At 41.1% G+C, this 20,464-nt stretch overlaps 1 protein-coding gene across 2 annotated transcripts in view; it reads left to right on the forward strand.

Moving 5' to 3' along the window:
* Positions 1-20,464, forward strand: part of LOC123757397 (kynurenine/alpha-aminoadipate aminotransferase, mitochondrial) — a 246,314-nt gene that overhangs the window by 167,712 nt on the left and 58,138 nt on the right. For both annotated transcript variants that reach the window (XR_011229092.1, XM_069326949.1), the window contains exons 5-9: positions 1,962-2,081; positions 2,318-2,467; positions 5,055-5,234; positions 10,944-11,070; positions 14,040-14,089. Coding sequence is in view for 1 of the 2 variants with exons in the window: in XM_069326949.1 (XP_069183050.1) it covers positions 1,962-2,081; positions 2,318-2,467; positions 5,055-5,234; positions 10,944-11,070; positions 14,040-14,089 (627 nt within the window). In the remaining variant the exon portion in view is untranslated. The remainder of the gene's footprint in view (positions 1-1,961; positions 2,082-2,317; positions 2,468-5,054; positions 5,235-10,943; positions 11,071-14,039; positions 14,090-20,464) is intronic.

Here is a 20,464-nt window from a genome sequence, read left to right on the forward strand (position 1 = left end):
CCTCCAAGTTTTTTACAGATTAAAGAGTAAATCAAGAAGAAAATACTCCCAACTATCAAAAGTCGCTACAGAGCCAAAGTAGCGGAAGGAAGATCCACGGTAGCGATGTGGTACGAACAAGCCACTGGGTACTATGCCTGTCAAAAAGATATCCAGAGACATTGCAGTAGCCATACACATATTCAGACTTGGTTACAAGTTCTGCTGGGAGGTAGTAAACCCAGTAGTTGAAGAGAGTCATGTCTGTGGAATAGATGCAGAGGCGCCACTATTGCATTACTTGCTGGAATGTGAAACAAATGAAGCCTTGCTCATCAAATTCAACATTCATTCAATAAGAGCAGCTGCATTAAATGCTAATTCCACAACAACTACAATGATTAGAAAAGCAGTTGAAGAATGGGACTCACTAGTGAACATTCCGCATCTACATCCGCCACCAAGATAATGTTATTAAAACAAGACTAAAACCAGTGCTTTAAAACAGAAGCGAAAAAGAAACAAGGGGAAAGGAGGAAACCTCACCTCCATTTAAAACTGACCCAAATATCACAGTAACAAGGTTTTCGCTAATAACTGTACTCAATTACGGGCTCACTATAGCCCGTGCTACATGGACATTTGGTTCTGAGTAGCTAAATCTAAAACAACAACAACAACTTCGCTCCCATCACAATCGACTTGATAATGACGACGACCGAAACGTCGTCGTCTCCTCATCTTCTGGTGTGTGGTTTAGTTCTCACATCTTCAAGCACCGGTATTGTGGCTCATCATCTGCATGATCATATATGTTCATTTTAAGGTTTTCCTTAAACAAAAGTTCCAAAACTTAGTGGCCTTGTAAAAAATATTCACCAAGTTCAACATTATCACCAGCAACAGGCATTATTTACCTGAAGGTCACTAACATTCTAGTGGCCTCGATGAGTACAGGAAGCCGACGGCTTGTCAAAGGTTCCCTGAAGTATACAAACTTTTATACTGAAAATTAAGCTAAATACAGGTTAAAAGAGATAAAAGCCCATTGTCACAACTTGCTCAATATAAGCCTAAACTCAGTAATTATTCGCATTTCAATTCTCTTTTTTTAATTAAATAATGCATTATTTGTATGTATTATTGTATTGTATTGTTGTGTGTATGATATACATATATCTGATATCTTAATAAAATTTGAAATTACCATAACGTCAAGATTTTATTGAGAAAGATATCAGATGTATGTATATCAAATACATTATTTAATTCAGATGGGTGTTGTATTCAACACACACTGTCGTCTCCTTACCAAACAAATAATTGTCAAAGTTTAACAATTCATTATTATAAAAAAATATGATTATGAAACAATATAAATCTGGCATAGTCACACAAGAACTTTTTAAAAAGATGCTCTTCAATACTAATATATTAATAAGAGCTAAACCTCCCTGCTATGAAAATAGATTTAAAGAAGCAAAAGGAAATATGAAAATCGTGTTGAAAACCATCTCTAGCATCCTGGTATAGGAAGTAGAAGCCTAGCATCTTGTCAGTGATAAAGTAAACCAGTGTGTGATATACTCAGACCAAGGAATGGACTTTCTCAAGCCCATTCCTGTGTATTAGTGAGCAATTCATATTATTTAAAAAGCCCTAAACCCTCAATCTGATCACTGGACATATTTCAGCATTTATATAAAAAAGCATCATCACCTTAAGAGCATCATCACCATAAGAGCATCATCACCATAAGAGCATCATCACCATAAGAGCATCATCACCATAAGAGCATCATCACCATAAGAGCATCATCACCATAAGAGCATCATCACCATAAGATCATGGGTAGACAGTTCCACAGAGACAAGCTTTTTTATGCAAATATGCAGAATTGTATTGTTGCAACACGTGAGAGTTATTAATTTATTGAATATGACCTTTGTTATTATGTAATAACATAGTGGTGGCACACACAGTTGTCAGGTATGGACCTTCAGTACCTGGCTATAGAAGATGATGCTCACGGTATGAAGCCAGACATTCTTAGAGCAGCATTGACGCAGGCTGTTGAGAGGGGAACCAATGGAGTGCCTAAGGTGAGAATACTGTATCACGTCAATAAAAGTTCATTGGATGAGGTCATCATTTGTTTTAGTAGGTGCTCCATAGTAAAGAATAACACTTGTTGCACTGTACTATAGAGTACTTGTATACAGTATTTAGTCATACAGTACTTTATTTCTGCACAGTATATAGTATAGGTTCTTGAAAATTATTGCTGGCAATTCCAGTTGCTATTAATCATTTGTATTCTTGGATCACATTGTTTTAGGCTTTATACGTGGTCCCGAACGGCAACAACCCAACGGGCACTACCATGGATATGACACGTCGTCAAGAGATTTATGACATTGCCCATGATTATGATCTTATTATCCTGGAAGATGACCCTTACTTCTTCCTTCAGTATGATGAGTACGAGGTAAGACAATACACTATATAAATATTTGGCACAACATTATGGAAACATTTGGTATGAAATTTCGTTTTTAGTTACTATTTTGTTCCTCTGTGATCTCTTTCTCTTAGAGGATAGTCTTATGTAGTTCTCCTAGAGGATAGTCTTATCTAATTCTCCTAGAGGATAGTCTTATCTAATTCTCCTAGAGGATAGTAATATGTAGTTCTCTTAGAGGATAGTCTTATCTAGTTTTTCTTATATACAAGACTTCTTACATTCTTGAAAAGCCAATAGCATTTCGGGCTAGTCCTTAATCTTCATTTGATCTGGAATACAACCCGCCAAATCGTTTAACAACCCGGTGCCCATTCACTGCTGGGTGAAGAGAGGCGTGCAGTTAAGGTTTGGCGCTCAGTCAATCCTTCCCGGCCAGGATACGAGCCCAAGCCAAGTCGCTTGCGAAGCAAGGGACGAGTATGATTCCGCCGTTCTACGTGGACTGCACAAAAAATGCAGTCCTGATAATAACTAATTTGTATTTTTTGCAATATAAAGATAATAGTTAACTGATGCTCTTGCAATACCCATAGCTCTGCTATTCAGCAAGTCTCTAGAGTGTCGCACTTTTGCTGATATCCTTAAAAAGCAAGAATGATTCCAGTTAATAAAGGAGGCGAGACAGCTGATATAAACAATTACAGACCAATATCAAATCTACCTATACTGTACTTCCAGCCAATATTTGAAACAATTATTTACAAACAGCTCTATTCCTACTTTGCAAAACTCAACATATTAAGTCCTTGCCAATTTGGCTTCTGTTGCCAAAAGAGAACCAATGATGCTATTATTAGTCTGCTTAATATAATCATCACAGGCCTAGACAAAAATGAGTTCCCAATTGGCTCTCTTCATTGACCTGAGAAAGGCCTTTGATACTGCAAACCATAACTATCTCTTACTTAAACCTCCCCACTATGGTATCCGGGGCCTTGCTCTGGTCTATATTCGTTACTATCTCAGTGACAGACACTAATATGTAGCCATCAATAACATAACCTCCCTCACTCTTCCATTGACAATAGGGGTGCCATAGGGCAGCATCTTAAGACCTCTCCTATTTCTTATATATATCAATGATTTGCCAAATGGTTCTAACAACAATGAATTAAAAATGGTCCACTCATGGACGTCAATCAACAAATTTACACTAAACATAAAAAAGACCTGCTACCTTTTATTTTGTAGTAAATCATCAAATCAGATTCAACTTCAAAAAGAAAATGTTAACATTGCCAATAAAAATGAGGGAAAGTTCCTTGACCTATATATAGACAAGAGACTGAACGTCAGCACCCACATACAACACAGAGTCAAAAACTGTCGGTATACTTTCTAAAATCAGATATTATGTTCCCCACTCTGCTCTCCTCTCATTATACTACGCACTAATCTATCCATATATCTTACATATAGTAACTGTGCATGGGGTTCAACCACTGCAAATTACCTCAAGCCTATTATCACTTAGCAAAAATATGCTATCAGAACTATAACAAACTCTGTCTTCAGACAACACACAGCCCCTCTGTTTAAGTCCCTTAACTTGCAAAACATGCACTCACTCCACACATTCTCATGTGTTAACTACATGTAGAAAACCTTGTTCCTAAATGCAAAATCTTGATCTGAAACTTTTCCTTAATAGGTGTAATAGAAGGCATGAGCACCACACCAGAAATAAATCTTTGATATCTGCAGAATCAGATTAAATCTCTGCAAACACTACATGCAAATAAAAGGGCCTAGTCTTTGGAATTAACTCCCTGATGAATTATAAAAATTTCCAACCCATGCCCTGTATAGAAATAAAACCAAAAAGTACCTAATTTCTTCCTCATAGTGTCCTACCTGATGCTTCAAACTCACACTGTATCTTGTACTACCCACTCCCTCAATATTAGTACTTACAACATATATCCTTACCAGTGTAATCACCTCTGTCAACTTATATTGTAGTTATTTGTTGATATAAACCCTTGCTACAATGTACCTTTTCATCTTACCTGATATGTTAGATTAAAGACCTGCCAGAAGTGCTATTCGTGTTAGTGGTTTTGCATGAAAGTAAAAATACCAATCTTATTTAATCTCACCAAACCATTGTACCTTCTTGCAAATATATTATTATTATTATTATTATTATTATTATTATTATTATTATTATTATTATTATTATTATTATTATTATTATTATTATTATTATTATTATTATTAATTCTAGTTGGGCAGAATTAAATTCTGAAAGCACTCTCAATAAGCAAATGAGCTAAGTTCCAATCATTAGTTAAGTAGATTTAACATACCCCACACATTTAGCTAGAAATTATAAAGCAAAAGTTGATCTGGATTTCAGCTGTTTTTGGGAATTTGATACCTGTTCCAAATTTTTGTAAACTGTTTTCGTATCAAATTGCTTTTATATTTTAAGATTTATGTTGTTTCAAGGTCCAGAGTTTTAGGTTAGTCTTTATTTTTAAACTTATTTTAGACTTATTTTAAAGGAAAATATTTATCTACAACATTCATTATATTTTTTTACAAATAGCAACCCTTGCCAAGCTTCCTCAGCTTGGACACTGATGGTAGAGTTCTTCGCTTCGACTCCTTCTCCAAGATCATCAGCTCAGGACTGCGGGTCGGCTACGTCACAGGCCCTGCGCCACTCGTGGAGAGGCTCAACGTTCACATGCAGGCTCGAGTGATTTGTGGACCTATGCTCTCTCAAGTGGGTATTGTGTTATTAAGTGACATACTTCACTTTATGGAAAATATCAATATAATTTAATTGTTATTAATTCTAGATATAAAAAAATTGTATTTGAACTACGCATATTTATTAAAACGTATCTGTGAATGCTTTGCTATTAATTTATGAAAAATATCATTATTTTCCAAGATATATAATACAGAATAGTACAATAGTACACAATTTGCTTTTAAATAGTGAAATAAAATTTTCTGAGAGGGCTTCTGTTGTGGCTCTTTGGTGTTCCATCCAATCCCATTCAGGTCTACCAGGGGCCAGAGGCCATAACCTGGTCGCATCTAAACAGGTGAAATGCGCAGGGGAGACATTGATTAGACATTCAATGGACGCTTATTGGCACGTTCCTATTCACCAAGGGTTCAGGGATTGATTGGGGTTCATGGTTGGGAGACAGGCTTACCGCTTTTGTTGCCTTCCATTCGGACTGAATCTGGCACCTCGCGTTTTTACGTGCTTAATCAGGGTTGTGGTGACTCATCTTCGTCTGTTAGGTCTCCGGGTTCTGACCTACCTCGACGACTGGTTGGTGTGGGCTCCCAGCCGGTCTACATTTCTGCTTGCCAGGGATATGGTTCAATCCCAGCTTGCCGGGTTCGGGTTCCTGGTAAATTGGAGGAATTCCCCCATTTGTTTCTGTCTCAAGTTCGGACTTGGCTAGGCGTTGTGTGGGATTCTCGGACAGCGTCTATCTCTCTTCCCACTATGGCTTTGCTTCTCCTGCAGTCCCGCTTTCTGCCGTTCTTGAAGGAGACCCGGGTCACTCGGCAGTTGCTCGAGCAGCTGTGTGGGAGCCTGAACTTTGCCACGCTGGTTTTCCCACTGAACAGGGTTTAGCTTTGGAGGCTGTTCAGATATCTTTAGGGCAGCCCTTTTCGTGGCTCTTGCTTCATCTTTGGGATTTTCAGGGTTCGGTGCCATGGCAATTTTCCTTGCCCTTACTTGATATGTTCACAGACGCCTCGTCCCTCGGCTGGAGCTTTGTAACCAGCGCTCATCAGGCCAGCTAGGTACTGCGCCCCTGTGGTTCATTGTGTCAACCCAGGTGGGGTTTTCTGTGGTCCGTTGCTCTGTGGGGCTGGTCGCTTTGAGTGGCTCTTCTGCATAATTCTCAAGGTTTGGCTCTTCACGCTGTTCACATTCAGGGAGTGCCAAACGACCTGGTGGACGTTGTAGTTATTGGTACTACTGTCACGCTTCATTCCTCTTTCCACAGAGTGGACGGTCGACGCCGCCTGCATCTTTTGGCTTTGCCGGGCGTTTAGGGGCTCGGAGGTGAATCACTCAGGTCGGCGTGTTTCCGGCTTCTCCCATTATTCGTGGGGCCATTACCCGACTGCGAGGCTATTGCGGTGGACACTTTTCGGCAGATTGGTCGAGGTTCCTGTACCTTTATCCCCTGGTCCAGCTGTTGCTCTGGGTGTTGGCTCGGCTCGAATCCTATCGAGAGAGCGTACTTCTCCTGGCCCTGTGGATGCCGGCCCACCCTTGGTTTCAAGTGCTGCTTGCTTGGTGTCCTAACCTGAAAGTTTTTCTGCGGCTCCGCCTCTTTCAGAAGGTTGGGCCAGTGAACGAACAGTAAGATAAACCTCGTTGGTTTGTCTTACTCTTCCGCTCTTCGCATCTGTTTTTTTTTATGCAGGTGTATCGTAATTTGTACGGAGATCAGGTGGCTTCCTTGATAGTGGCCCACCTGTGGTCTTCCTCTCAGCGACAGTATGAAGTCCCTAGGAGGTCTTTCTGCCATTTCCTTTCCCATCGTAAGGTCTCGTCGATTTTGGTTCGGGTTTTTCTGTCCTTTCTTTCTTGGCTTTTTCAGGACTGGTGTCTCATGCTAAATACTGTCGTTTCTTATCATACGACGTTGGTGGAGCCCCTCCAGCTACCGTTCATGGTGGATTTCTCTTCTGCTCCATTCGGTAAGTTCTCTCATACGTTTTTTGCACCTCTGGCCTGCTCATGCGCCGCCTGAGCCTTTTTGGTCTTTAGACCGGGTGCTCTCGTTTCTCTCCTCTCCTTGGTTTATTGTGGCCCCTTCGGTCTGTGATTGTTTTATGAAAGCTTTGTTTTTGTTTGCTTTAGCCTTTGGGGGTTGGGTTGGAGAACTTCATGCTCTTCTCTGGCACAGAGGGTTCTGCTCCTTTTGTCCTGGGAGTCATTTTGTTTGTTTGCAGCTCTCTCCTTCTCTTCTGCCGAAGAATGAGATAGTGGGTTCCGGAGGGTCCATGGGTTCTTGATGCTTGGTTGGTAAGGCCCGTAGTGCATTATGTTTTGTGTCTGGTGACGGTTTTATATCGCTACCTGCGGGCCACTGGTTTGGTGTCCGTGGACGCGTTCTGGGTCCATCTGATTTTCCTGGTTCCCTGTTCTACGGCTCCAGTTTCTTAGGTTGTCCACAGGGTTATCAAGTCTAGGCAGCTTGCGGCCTACCATCTTGCCTATGATGTGCAGAAATATGCTGCTCTCGCTGGTGTCTTTGGGTATATGTCTTGGATTGACATTCAGGCAAGAGGATTTTGGAAATCAGGGCCCTTGCCGCTGTTACGAATCCATATATTTTATTCTAACATTTATCATGATAAACATGTATGTCCATTATTTCTTTCCTCAGTTTTGCATACCCATATATTCATTTAAGTTTTGAAATAGTGATCAGTGCTTATATAATGATATTGTGTTCTGGTGCATTAATATTTCTGGCTGCCTGTATTTTCATTTATATGTTTGTATGTTCTTTGTTACCCTTACTTTAAGTATATTGCTTTGTTGAGTAAACAGTTGAATTATTTAAACTAGACACTTGTAGTAGGCAAGGCCGTATTATTATATATTTTTTTCAACTGCAAAAACAGAGGAACCATACCCAGAGGTCAAGGGTCATAACAGCCGCCTGTTATCTTGTCAATGTTCTGGGAACCTCTGCATTCTTGTGTTGCTTTGGGGCATCTGTCGTGGCCTGTTGTCGCTTCTTTGTCTTGAGACCTGCGGTGCTGCTGCCTCCCAGGTGAGTCCCTGTTTTTACTTATATGTGGGCAGTTAGCTTCAGGGAGCCAAAGAGGCTTCCCTCAGAAAACCAGCATTGAAAGTAATGAAACGCCATTTTCTGGGCGAGCCCCAGAGGCTCCCTATCACCTTCCGGTCTTCAGTTTTTCATCATTCTACAATCTGGAGTGGTGAGCCTCCGGCTTGCAACGGCCTCCCCTTCCCCCCTTTCGGGGGGAAGGGGGGGGGGGCGCTAACGAGCATGTGTGCTAGGTGGATGACAATTTGCTTGTTTGTTTTCTTTTGTAGGGAGTTCTTTGGCTCTGTTTGGACGTAGGTTTCATTTTTCACCATATGGGGGTTTGTACTGCTTCGCCTACCTTTCTAGGGGTATTCCCCGGTCAATGGCAGACATGACATACTCTAAATGTAGTATTAGGCATCCGTCAGTTCCGTGGGGTTATGTTGTTGTGCCCTGGGTGTCTAGTTGTTGTAGTCTAGTTGGATGCAGCGCCTGCTGTGGCTGTGAAGGCCAACCCGAGAATGACAGTCCCAACTGCAGCGAGCGCAGATAAACGCCGAAGCGGGTGCGTCTGACTGTGGTCGAGGCCTCCTCTGAAGTCTATTATCCTCCACCTGCCTCTTATGTTCATCCTCGAATTGCTGGAGTCCCTTCTGCACTTTGCATCACCAGGCAGATCTGTCCGCAGCTGCTGCCTCCCAAAAGTTGATATCGATGTTCATCTGCTTGTGGTCGCGTTTCCAGGCCTCTATGAAACGCAGCTGAGGTCTTCCGGTGGGTCTCTTTCCTGATGCCAGTTCTCCATACAAGAGGTCCTTCGGTATGCAGCCATCTTCTATGCGTGTGATATGTCCCAGCCATCGCATGCGTCTCTGCTTTAGGAGAGTGAACATAGAAGGGACTCCTGTTCTCTCGAGTAGTGTTGTTGGTGACGTGGTCTTTCCACGTGATGCCAAGTATGTGTCTCAGGTTCCGCATGTGAAAGACATTGAGCCGTCTTTCCTGGCGAGAGTGCAGGGTCCAGGATTCCGAGCCGTAGAGAAGTGTACTCACCACACATGCCATGTAAACTTGTGCCTTGGTGTGTACTGTTAGTTTGGCATTTTCCCAAACGTGCTTTGCGAGCCTGGCCAGTGTTGTTGCAGCCTTCCCGATACGCCTGTTGAGCTCAGTGTCCAGGGAAAGGGTGTCTGAGATTATGGAGCCCAGGTACACAAACTCGTGAACTGCCTCCAGCTCATAGTCTGCTATATTTATACAGGGTAGCTCATTGACATCTTGTCCCATCACCTGTGTCTTCTTCAGGCTGATTGTCAAGCCGAATGCGGAACAGGCTGCGGCAAAGCGGTTGAGTAACTGCAGCAGACCTTCTGCTGTGTGTGTGGTGATCGCTGTGTCGTCCGCGATGAGGATCTCCCTGAGGATTCGCATCTGTACTTTTGTCTTTGCTCAGAGTCTGGATAGATTATAGAGCTTTCCATCAGATCCTGTACGGAGATAGGTACCCTCTGTGGTTGTTCCAAAGGCATGCTTGACAAGGATCGCAAAGAAGATGCCAAACAGGGTTGGAGCAAGAACGCACCCCTGTCTAACACCACTGTTGATGTTGAATGGTTCAGAAGTTGAGCCGCCGTACACGACTGTTCCCTTCAGTCCTTGTGGAACGATTGTTTCATGCTGAGTAGAGTGGGTGACAGCCAATTTTGGCCAAGATCTCGAAGAGTCCGTCCCTGCTCATGAGGTCGAAGGCCTTTGTAAAGTCAGTGAAGGTGATGTACAAGGCTTTTCTCTGCTCCCTGCACTTTTCTTGAAGCTGTCTCAGGAAGAACACCATGTCTGTGGTCGACCTCTATGTTCGGAAAGCACACTGTGACTCAGGGTACACTCTTCCAGCAAGAATCTGAAGCCTGACCAAGACGACCTTGGCGAAGAATTTGCCGACGAAGCTGAGGAGGGAGATGCCGCGATAGTTGTTGACATCTCTTCTGTCACCTGTATTTTTGAGAACTTTTGAGAAGCGCACTTGAGAACTTCAGGCGGAATCCCGTCGTCTCCTGGGGCCTTCCCTGAGGAAGTGAATCCACTGCTTTCTCAGCTTCTTCCACAGTCGGTTCAAGATCAAGTTCTTCCATAATGGGCAGGCACTCGATTGCATCCAAAGCCTCTACGCTGACCAAGTTCTCTCTGGTGTAGAGTTTGGAGTAATGTTCCACCCAGCGATTCATCTATTGATCACGGTCTTTAATGATCTCTCCAGTGGCTGACTTCAGAGGAGCCGTCCTGTTTTGTGTAGGGCGTGTTGCTTGTTTGATCCCTTCGTAAATGCCTCTTATGTTGCCGACAGTGGCCCAGTCTGGATGCTGGAACAGAGTCGAAGCCAGTAATCGTTAGCACAGATACTCTAAATGTAGAGTGCTCATATGGCCATTGCTCCCTGTGCCTCTCTGAGGGGGCCCCAGGTTCTGGTTTGTAGTTCCTGGTAGGCACAAGAACTCCCGTAAATGATGACCCAATCTAATATTGCACATATCAGTCTGGATAGGGAGCCTCCGGGGCTCCCCCAGAAAATGGCATTTCGTTACATTCAACACTTTTTTTCAATTACATCTGTATTTAATTTTAAACATGAAATTTTCTTACCGATGAATAAATAATAAAATATGTAGGTAGTGATGAGTGAGCTGTTGAAAGAGTGGGGAGAAGATGGCTTTAAGAAGCACATAGCAGATCTCCGCACATTCTACTGTGACAAAAGAAATGACATTATAAAAGCAGCAGAAATGCACCTTTCAGGTATGCCCATAATTCGGTATTGATTTAACATATGTTGCCATCGTATTATTATCATCATCATTATTCTTCTGGAATAATGATGGGAGCTTTGACAAACCTCCAGCTTCCCTGTCCCTATGTTATATTATACATAATGTGCTGTATATATACAATATATATAAAGGCAAAGTGCCCCATAAAAATTTATACACACTTTTAATAATTATAAAGCTAGGGGTGTTTTTTTAATGCTTTTATTTAAATGCAATAGAATCTACAGACATTGTTTATTTGTTTTGTCAACGCATGTTTTCAAACTGATGTCTGTTCTGATACAGGCACTGTTGATAACGCGAAGCAATGGAATCACAAACATCACGAAACATTTTGTTTGGTAATTGAGTGCATTCTTGTTCAATGGATACTCTCAATTCGGCGACTGTTGACAGTTTTGTGGTGTAAACTCTATATTTTAAGTATCCCCTTAAAAAAAATTAGAATTTGAGGTGTGGTGACTGAGGAGGCTATTCTACGAAACCACTTTGTCAATCCACCTATTTGGCAAGATCTTATCAAGGTAGGATAGAAACATAGCATAGAAACAATGGGCAGAGTTTCTTTCACCTTATGCCCCTGTTACCTAGCAGTAAAATAGGTACCTGGGTGTTAGTCAGCTGTCACGGGCTGCTTCCTGGGGCTGGAGGCCTGGTTGAGTACCGGGCCGCGGGGACACTAATAAAAAAGCTCCGAAATCATCTCAAGAAGAAGAATCATGATAGGATAAGATCTATGTAAGATCACCGCCCCCCCCCCTCACACTATCATCACGATGGTAGTGTGGGGAGGGGGTGCCCCATCGTGCTGAAAATTCAATCCGAAAGAAAGAAACATCAATTGAGCTATCAGCTGTTAAAATGTGTATACATTTTTGGGACACTTTTTAAATACAAGTGCAATTCATTTTATTATACAACAATGTAATTTTATTTTATTTTAATTCATTATATTTGTGTCCGAGGCTATAGCTCTTAGCATAACACTCCGTAACCCATCATATTCACTCACTTCCTAATGAATACAAAAATTATCCAACCTATGCCTTATTTAAAAGTAAACCAAAAAGTACCTAATTTTATCCATCGTCATAGTTTCCTATCTTGTGCTTCAAACTTACACTGTATCTTGTACTAACCACTTCCCCAGTATTAGCACCTAATAGATGCATCTTCACTAGTGTAATCATCTCCGTCAATTTATATTGTAGTTATTATGTTGAACTAAAATTTTGCTATAATGTACCTATTCATCTCACCTTATCTGTTAGATTAAGGACCTGACTGAAAAGCTATGCATGTTAGTGGGTTTACAAGAATGTAAAAACACCAATGTTATGTACTCACACAAACCCAATGTACCTTCTTGTATATACAGTAAATTAATAAATAAATAAATAAATAAATAAATAAATAAATAAATAATTAAATAAATAAATAAATATAGATTATTGAAGCTTGACTTGTCTCCCTAACTGGAAGTTTGATTACTCAGATATTACTGAAATATGCAATATTTATTTATTTATTTATTTATATACAAGAAGGTACATTGGGATTGTGAGGATACATAGTATAGTAATTACAATCTTGTAGAGCCACTAGTACGCGCAGCATTTCGGGCAGGTCCTTAATCTAAGTAAATTTTAAGTAGGTAAATACTTGCAAAATTTATAAAAAATGATAACAGTTACCAAAGCAAGAAAAAAAAGATGAGAGAAAATTGAAGGTATATTAAGCACATAGGTAGCTCAGATTGATTGCAATGACAGCTTGCATGGTAGTTTAACAAAAATTAGTAGGCACAATACAGCATATGGCTAGCACATAAAAGAAGACAGCAATGAACACAATGATAAAGTTGTTTGGGTTAAGTACATAAAGGTTGGGAGATTGGGTAACATTAGATACAGAGCAAATTTAAAGCTCAGTGTAGGAAACTACGAAGATGAAATTAGGTACTTTTTGGTTTTGCTTTTAAATAAGGCAAAAGTTTGACAGCTTTTCAATTCACTAGGGAGTGAGTTCCATAGTCTAGGTCCCTTAATTTGCATAGTGTTTACACAGATTAAGTTTGACCCTGGGGATATCAAAGAGATACTTATTTCTGGTGTGGTGATAATGGGTCCTATTACATCTGTCTAGGGAGAGTTTCAGAGCATGGTTTGGGTTTAAGATAAGAACAGGGTTTTGTAAATGTAGTTGACACAAGAGAATGTGTGGAGGGAGTTAATATTTAGCAAGTTTAGGGATTTAAACAAGGGAGCTGAGTGTTGTCTGAAAGCAGAGTTTGTTATTATTCTGATAGCAGATTTTTGATGGGTGATGATGGGCTTAAGGTGGTTTGCAGTGGTAGACCCCCATGCACAGATACCATAATTAAGATAGGGGTAGAATAGTGCATAATATAGTGAGAGGAGAGCAGAGTTAGGAACATAATATCTTATTTTAGAGAGCATAAAAACGGTTTTAGAGACTTTCTTAATTATGTGTTGAATGTGGGTGCTGAAGTTGAGTCTCTTGTCTAGGAATAGGCCAAGAAACTTGCCGTCATTTTTATTTCTGATGTTAATGTTGTCTATCTGTAGCTGAATTGCATTCGATGATTTGCTTCCAAATAAGATGTAGTAGGTCTTTTCTATGTTTAATGTTAGTGTGTTAGTTGACATCCATAAGTGGACTTTTTTTAATTCATTAATCACAACATTATTTAGTGTATGTGTGTTGAGGTCTGAATAGATAAGGATAGTATCATCAGCAAAAATATAGGTTTAAGAATATTAGAGACATTAGGCAGATCATTGATATATATAAGAAATAGAAGAGGTCCTAAGATGCTGCCCTGTGGCACTCCAACGGTAATTGGTAGAGTGGAAGAAGTTGTAAAGATAAAAAAGCAAATTATGTAAATATGACTAATATATAAAATTGTTTCAGGTCTGTGTGAATGGACTGTTCCAAAGGGTGGTATTTTCTTGTGGTTGAAGGTAAGTTTCAATAATATGTGGTTACATCATTTTAAAACTTTTAAGGATATAGTTACGTAATACCTATGGATTAATTTGCATATAGTGAATTTGGATCTAAGAAGAACTGAAATAAAACACAATATTCCTTCCTAGTGACGGGAAATACATGATCATACAGCTATTGGCATTTCTACCAAATTCAATAGTATCTTCTCATTTGTTGACACAACTCTTACAGATAAGATCCCAGCATCCAAAATCTATGAAATAATTATCTCAAAAGCTATCCCATCCTCTCACTTAAAACGTTGCATTTTGTACACAATCCCCCAAATCCATTTTTAAAAATCTCATGTATTAGTAAATATTAAAGCACTATAATATTAATGTATACTATACATTAGCCTTGATAGGTTAGGTGGATTATTTGAGCTATGACATTTCTGATTAGGGAAAACTGTCACTTTATATATGGAGTGGCAAATTCAAGAACGGCTTGCATAGGCATCTACCCTCGGTTTCTAAATCTATCCTCAACAAACTCTATAATCCTATCACCTAAAATTGAAGGAATTAACTACTCTAAAATATCAACCTTATTTTAATAAAAAAAACTCTAATTTCGTCTCCTGCCATAGCTTTCTCTATAATCAATTGAACTCCAAGCCTACCCATGATATCCTTAAAAAGGCTTAATTAATAATCCCAATCCATAAAAGTTGTCATCTCACTGAAATCAAAACTTTAGATCAATTATATCAACTTTGGTCAAAATATTTGAAAAACTAATTTACAAACAACTGTATATATTCAGGTGTTTGACAGTTCCAAGGTTCTTTTCTTCATCAATCTGCTGCAGGGTAATGTTATTAGCTTGGTGGTTGTGGCGTGGGTTGCTATGACCCACATGCAAGGTCTTACATTTTTTTATAATAAAATGCATTTGCTAGTCTTATGACCATTTGTAGAGTTCATGCAGATCTCATTGTAAGGCTTCAATATGATTTTCATTTCGCACTTTACCATAAATCTTTGTGTCATCTGCAAATTTGATAATGTGGATTATAATATTCTCATCTATGTCAATGATGTATGTCAAAAAGGGTTGGCCCCAAAATGGACCCCTGTGGTACCTCACTTACCACACTTCTCTACTCAGATTCATTCTCATTTAGTACGACTCTGTTTTTTTGTTTTAGCCATTGTTTTATTCATTCTAGTATTTTTCCATGTGTACTGCATAAACCAGAAGTCCTTTGTCTGAGTAGCTTGTTACCGTTTCCAAAAATGTGGGCAAATTTGTAATGCAGGATCTATTTTTAACAAACCCATGTTGTGTCGATTTTACAAGATTGTTCACTGAATGATGGTGAATGACTCCTTAGGCTTCTCTCCATGATTTTGCAAATTGTGATGTCAACTTATCACATACCTCTGTATGACTAACCATCCTGCGAGATGAAAACTCAGTATCACTGCTACCTTATTCACTCTTGTGTTCATGATATCCTCATAATCCAGCCAGAGTTTGCCTGTGCAGACTACTTATCACATGGCTCTGTATGACTAAATAACTAACCATCCTGTGTGATGGGGATATTTTAGCACCAGATAGCTAGCTTTTTGACACACTGTACTCCCCTTCATTTATTCTTGGGTAGCTGCACAAATACAGATGTACCTAATGTGTTAATAAAAAAAATGTGTGATGTCAAGCTAATCGGATGGTAGTTTTCTGTTGAGCTCCTTTTGCCTTTTTCTGTGGTGAACCCCAGAGGCAACCTGAAGCTATCCAAACTGACATGTTCAATATTAGTTTGAGGTCATCAGTCACGGGAGTTCCTTATGCCTACCAGAAACCAAGAGCCTGAACTTGATTCCCTCAGAGAGGCACAGGGAGCAATAGTTTATGAGCACCCTACATTTAGCGTATGTCATACTTGCCATCGACAGGGAAGGACACCTGGAAAGACAGGAGAAACAATACAAACCACAAACTGGTGAAAATTGCAACCTACGTCTGAACAAAGCAAAATAACTCCCCAAAAAGAAAACAAACAAGCAACACCCTTCCAACTTTTTTTTTTTTATAAAACAAAGACATGACAAGGAAAGCAATTCAACATTAAGGCACCGAAGCACCAAAACAAAAACCGTACACCAGCACACACCATCCAACAACATAACACCAATTGACATGCAAGCAACACAAAAGTACAATACAAATGTCACACTAAAAGCTGAACACCTGTGAACACAAGTAAAAACACAGTGAACAATTTTCATAGCGCAAAACGTATATGAGAACCCATGAAACAAGCAAAATTCATTAGAAAACACAATAAGAAACTGCACAACCTAGACGGGGCGCGCCAAGTTATATACATTAAAAACCACACAATGGCGCAAAATAAACATGCAGAAGCAAAGGTACATAATAATAAAAAATTTCAATACACACACACAACCCACGGAACACCCGGCACACACAATACAGAAACATGCGACCGTTCGACCGGAACACACAAGAACCGGGAAACAAACGGCAACTACAACCCAGACACACAGGTAAAAAATACCCGAACACGCAGGACCCGGCCAAAAAAAACACCACACACACACAGAACACCATTAGAAACACAACACAGAAGATAACAGTCTAACATACACGGAAAACACAATGCAGTATGAACAAACACAAAAACAATTTACACAAAGGCCTAAACTATGCAAACAAAACAACCACATACCAGACAATACAATAAGTTATAAACGTTCCGGGAGCATATAACGCAAGCACAAAACTACGCATATTTATCGGGAAACTCCCTCTTCGGAAACCGCAAGCAGTATGCCTCCCAAACGAGCCTGACATCATCAGACATCGGTCTACCAGGCGACGCACAAGGCTGAGGCATCAGCTCCAGCACCCCATAAACAAAACACTTCACCCTCGGTACCCAAATAGTATAGGGGCACCACGGCGCCGGATTCACCCGGCTATCCACAGTAAGTTCCAAAGCCTACGACGCATCGAGCGGGACCCCAAAGACCGTTACCACAGGGAGGGGTGCAGCACGAGGGGTTCGAGCACCTGGGAACGGACAAGGGTAGCCACAGAGATCCGTACTGATAGTCACACGGTTCTTCACTCCAGCGAAAACCACAGAGAACGCACACCTGCCAGGGCTCCTACCACCGGGCACAGGATCAGAGGCCTCCCAGTGCACAGTTTTCGTGAGGACCACCACGAGGTCACGATCACTAGGGGCAACCTCCCAAGGAGGGGAGACACTGGCAGCAGGCGCCGTAGGCGTCACAGGAGGTTGCACAGGCCCCTCCATCACATCATCATCCACAACTTCACACTCTGCAGCCCACCCACGAGGGGGCGACACACTCCTAGCCCTCCGAGAACGCTTGGAGAAAGGCCTCTGATCATCCGAACTGTCTCCCCAGCAGGAGGCATCCCAGTAGAGCCCACGGCCAGCCGCATGTCACCGGGCAGCCGGCGGAGGCGGGTCCTCACCCCCCACCACCCCGACACCCACACTTACTGGAGCGGCACCCATCACTGCGGCTGTCCTCTCAAAAAGAGTACAACAACCGAGACATCCTCACGCTCGGGCAAGGGAGGAAAATCCGCTTCATGAAACACATTAACCCGATCATACATCCGAGTGTCGCAGGCAGCAGCCAAATATCCAACGTGGCCACATTTAAAACACGTCCGAGTCTGCCCACGGTAGGAGAAGTAGACCATAAAGCCAGCAAGTGCGAGAGAAGAAGGCTGTGGGATATCTGGGGCTTGACTCAATTATTCAATTATTTACTTATTTAATTTAATAAACGAAGGACCACCCACTTTTGAGAAAAGAGGGAAAACTAATAAAAGTGATCATTAGAATAACACTAGAGAACCAGTGTCTATGGATAATTATTGAAAAGGATAATCACTTGAAATAATGAATGGACTGTATGATTAATTAATTAAAGTCAGAGCCTCAAACACCTACATTGGGGGGGTATTGCTAGAAATTCATATACGTCTAGGAACTAGTGTGGTTCGCCACCAGTTCATTGCTGAGTAAATGATATTATAAATCTTAACTGCTATAGATTCAAATATGTGAACTCAAATTGTGAATATTAATGATTATTAAATTAATGAGCAACAGTCAAAGCAAACACATGAATTACCAATCATCATATCTGGTAATAATCTATTCAATATAATGATCTTACAAAATTGTATAAGAATCAAATTAGGTGAATTAAATTTGTACGAAAGGAGTCTTAGCTTTAAGACGATTTCTATGACATCGTTTCGTCATTCGTCCTCGTGATCACAGGATCTCCACATAGAAGAAACTAGAGGTGAATGACGCAAATGAAGAGAAACGACTCGATGACTCCTCACATACAGGCTGAAAATTAAAGAATATTAAGTAGCATTGGAATAGGCTACTTTTAAGCTCAATATTCATGAAACAGAAGAAATGCCGAATTGGTACTAACGTTGGATATGGGGTCTTCTCACTATATAACGACAGACTACTCACAAATATACAATCTTAGATGATGCATCAAGAAAGAAACCTATACTTAACGTGAGTGTATGGAATACTGAAGTCTGCCGATATCGCGTCTGCCAGTCCCAGACGTTCACTGCGTTGTACGCGTATTTGTGGGTTTTGGCTTTAATTGTAGACACGTTATTGGCTGGCTGGGCACTATAGAGCACGTGGAGGAATAATTATTCACTATTAGTTGGGTACCAGCGTAATTCTTGCCGATAACTCCCAATCACCACGTGTCTCGCCACTCTTCACGCCAGGACCCTCCTCTCTCGCACGCTGTCGTCCAAGCACGCTCTCCTACAATGGCGTCGCCGCCTTCCCCAACCTGACTCTCGCATTCACCACAGAAATTATTAATCATGAATAATTCTTTTCCACACGATTATGGATGAAATGCGTTAATGAGGACTGGGTTGCAATTATAGGGGTTTAAATATTATCGTATTCTCGTTTTATGGTGTTAAACGAGAAAAGGAGAAGATTTTATCTCTCTCCATGACATTCGTGCGTGACTGAAGGAAATGTTACTACAGAACAATTTAGCTAATAACTCTCGATTTGAGTTTATTGGGAGTTATATTATCCGTAAGTAATTATTACACGGAATACTGATGATTTTAGAGAACCACATTCAATTCTCTAACCCATTGGTAATAAATGTGTCTAACTAGACATTATCTGACGCAATATTGCTGCTCTATTTCGTGAGAATTCTAGCATTAATACGCAGATGTTATGGTTAGTTTATGTTGACACTACTGTTAGTAAATTTAGTGACTACTGTAGTTAGTATATAATAATAATGATTTATTATAATACAATAGTAGTTTATTAGTGTTGGAAATTTCCAACAAAGGCACATTCCCATGAAGGACCATCTTAGCCATTCTGTTACCATTACCGAGTCCCTTGACGTCCCTGGTCGTGTATCTACAGGCATGATTAAAGTCCACACGCCCATACATGGCAAGAGCCCGACGGAGAAGATCCTCAGACATTTCAAATGGCGCATTCTTAATAGACACGTATGTGTACTCCACACTCAAATTCGTCACAGTCACAGAGCCAAGACTGTTGCTCAGCCCCACCACCTTGTCTTCATACCGGTCGAGAAACCTCTGGAAGAAGCCACTCTCGGCGAACTTCACAACTACTCTGTCGTCACAAACAACCTGTTGACCGACGAGATCTTCCACTTTCACACCCATAACTGCAAACAGAGTGTTGCTGACGACGCCAATATCCACCTGACATGTAAATGTCAGCCCAGCCGAGTCCTTCCTCCCATACCGAGACTGAAAAACAACCACCCGTCAGGGCAACCAACAATTGCCCAATGTAAACACCAGCAGGGAGAGCAGGGGAACGTCCGACCTGGCTGGTGGTTGCCACCACACTCCCCACACCTCATCCAACTAGCACATTTACTTGTTAGCGCTCAGGTGAGCCGACAGCTCACCCTTTCAGTTCTCGACTGATGTGCATGGGATCAAGGTCACTTTTGTCCTCGCTTTTCTGTTCTGAATTTTTCCGTCTGTTAATGTACCAGAAGTGTATGTGTGAGAATTTGAAGAAAAAATGGAATATGGAATGATAATGAGGAATTTTGGATTAGCTGCTTGCTCGTTGCAGGGTGTGGTCACGGCGTCGGCGCTCTCTCAGTTGTTGGCTGACGTCTGGTGCGAGCAGGTCGCTGTTGTTGGTGTGTGGTGTGCCGGCTAGCCTGTGAGGGCGGCTGGCTTTATGGCGTCGTCGGTGACGCGGATTCGGAGGGGTGGAGTCTGCAGGATTGGAGTTCTCGGCGGCTGCTGAT

Source organism: Procambarus clarkii, chromosome 19 (genome assembly GCF_040958095.1).
Source record: "Procambarus clarkii isolate CNS0578487 chromosome 19, FALCON_Pclarkii_2.0, whole genome shotgun sequence".
Taxonomy (NCBI): Eukaryota; Metazoa; Arthropoda; class Malacostraca; order Decapoda; family Cambaridae; genus Procambarus; species Procambarus clarkii.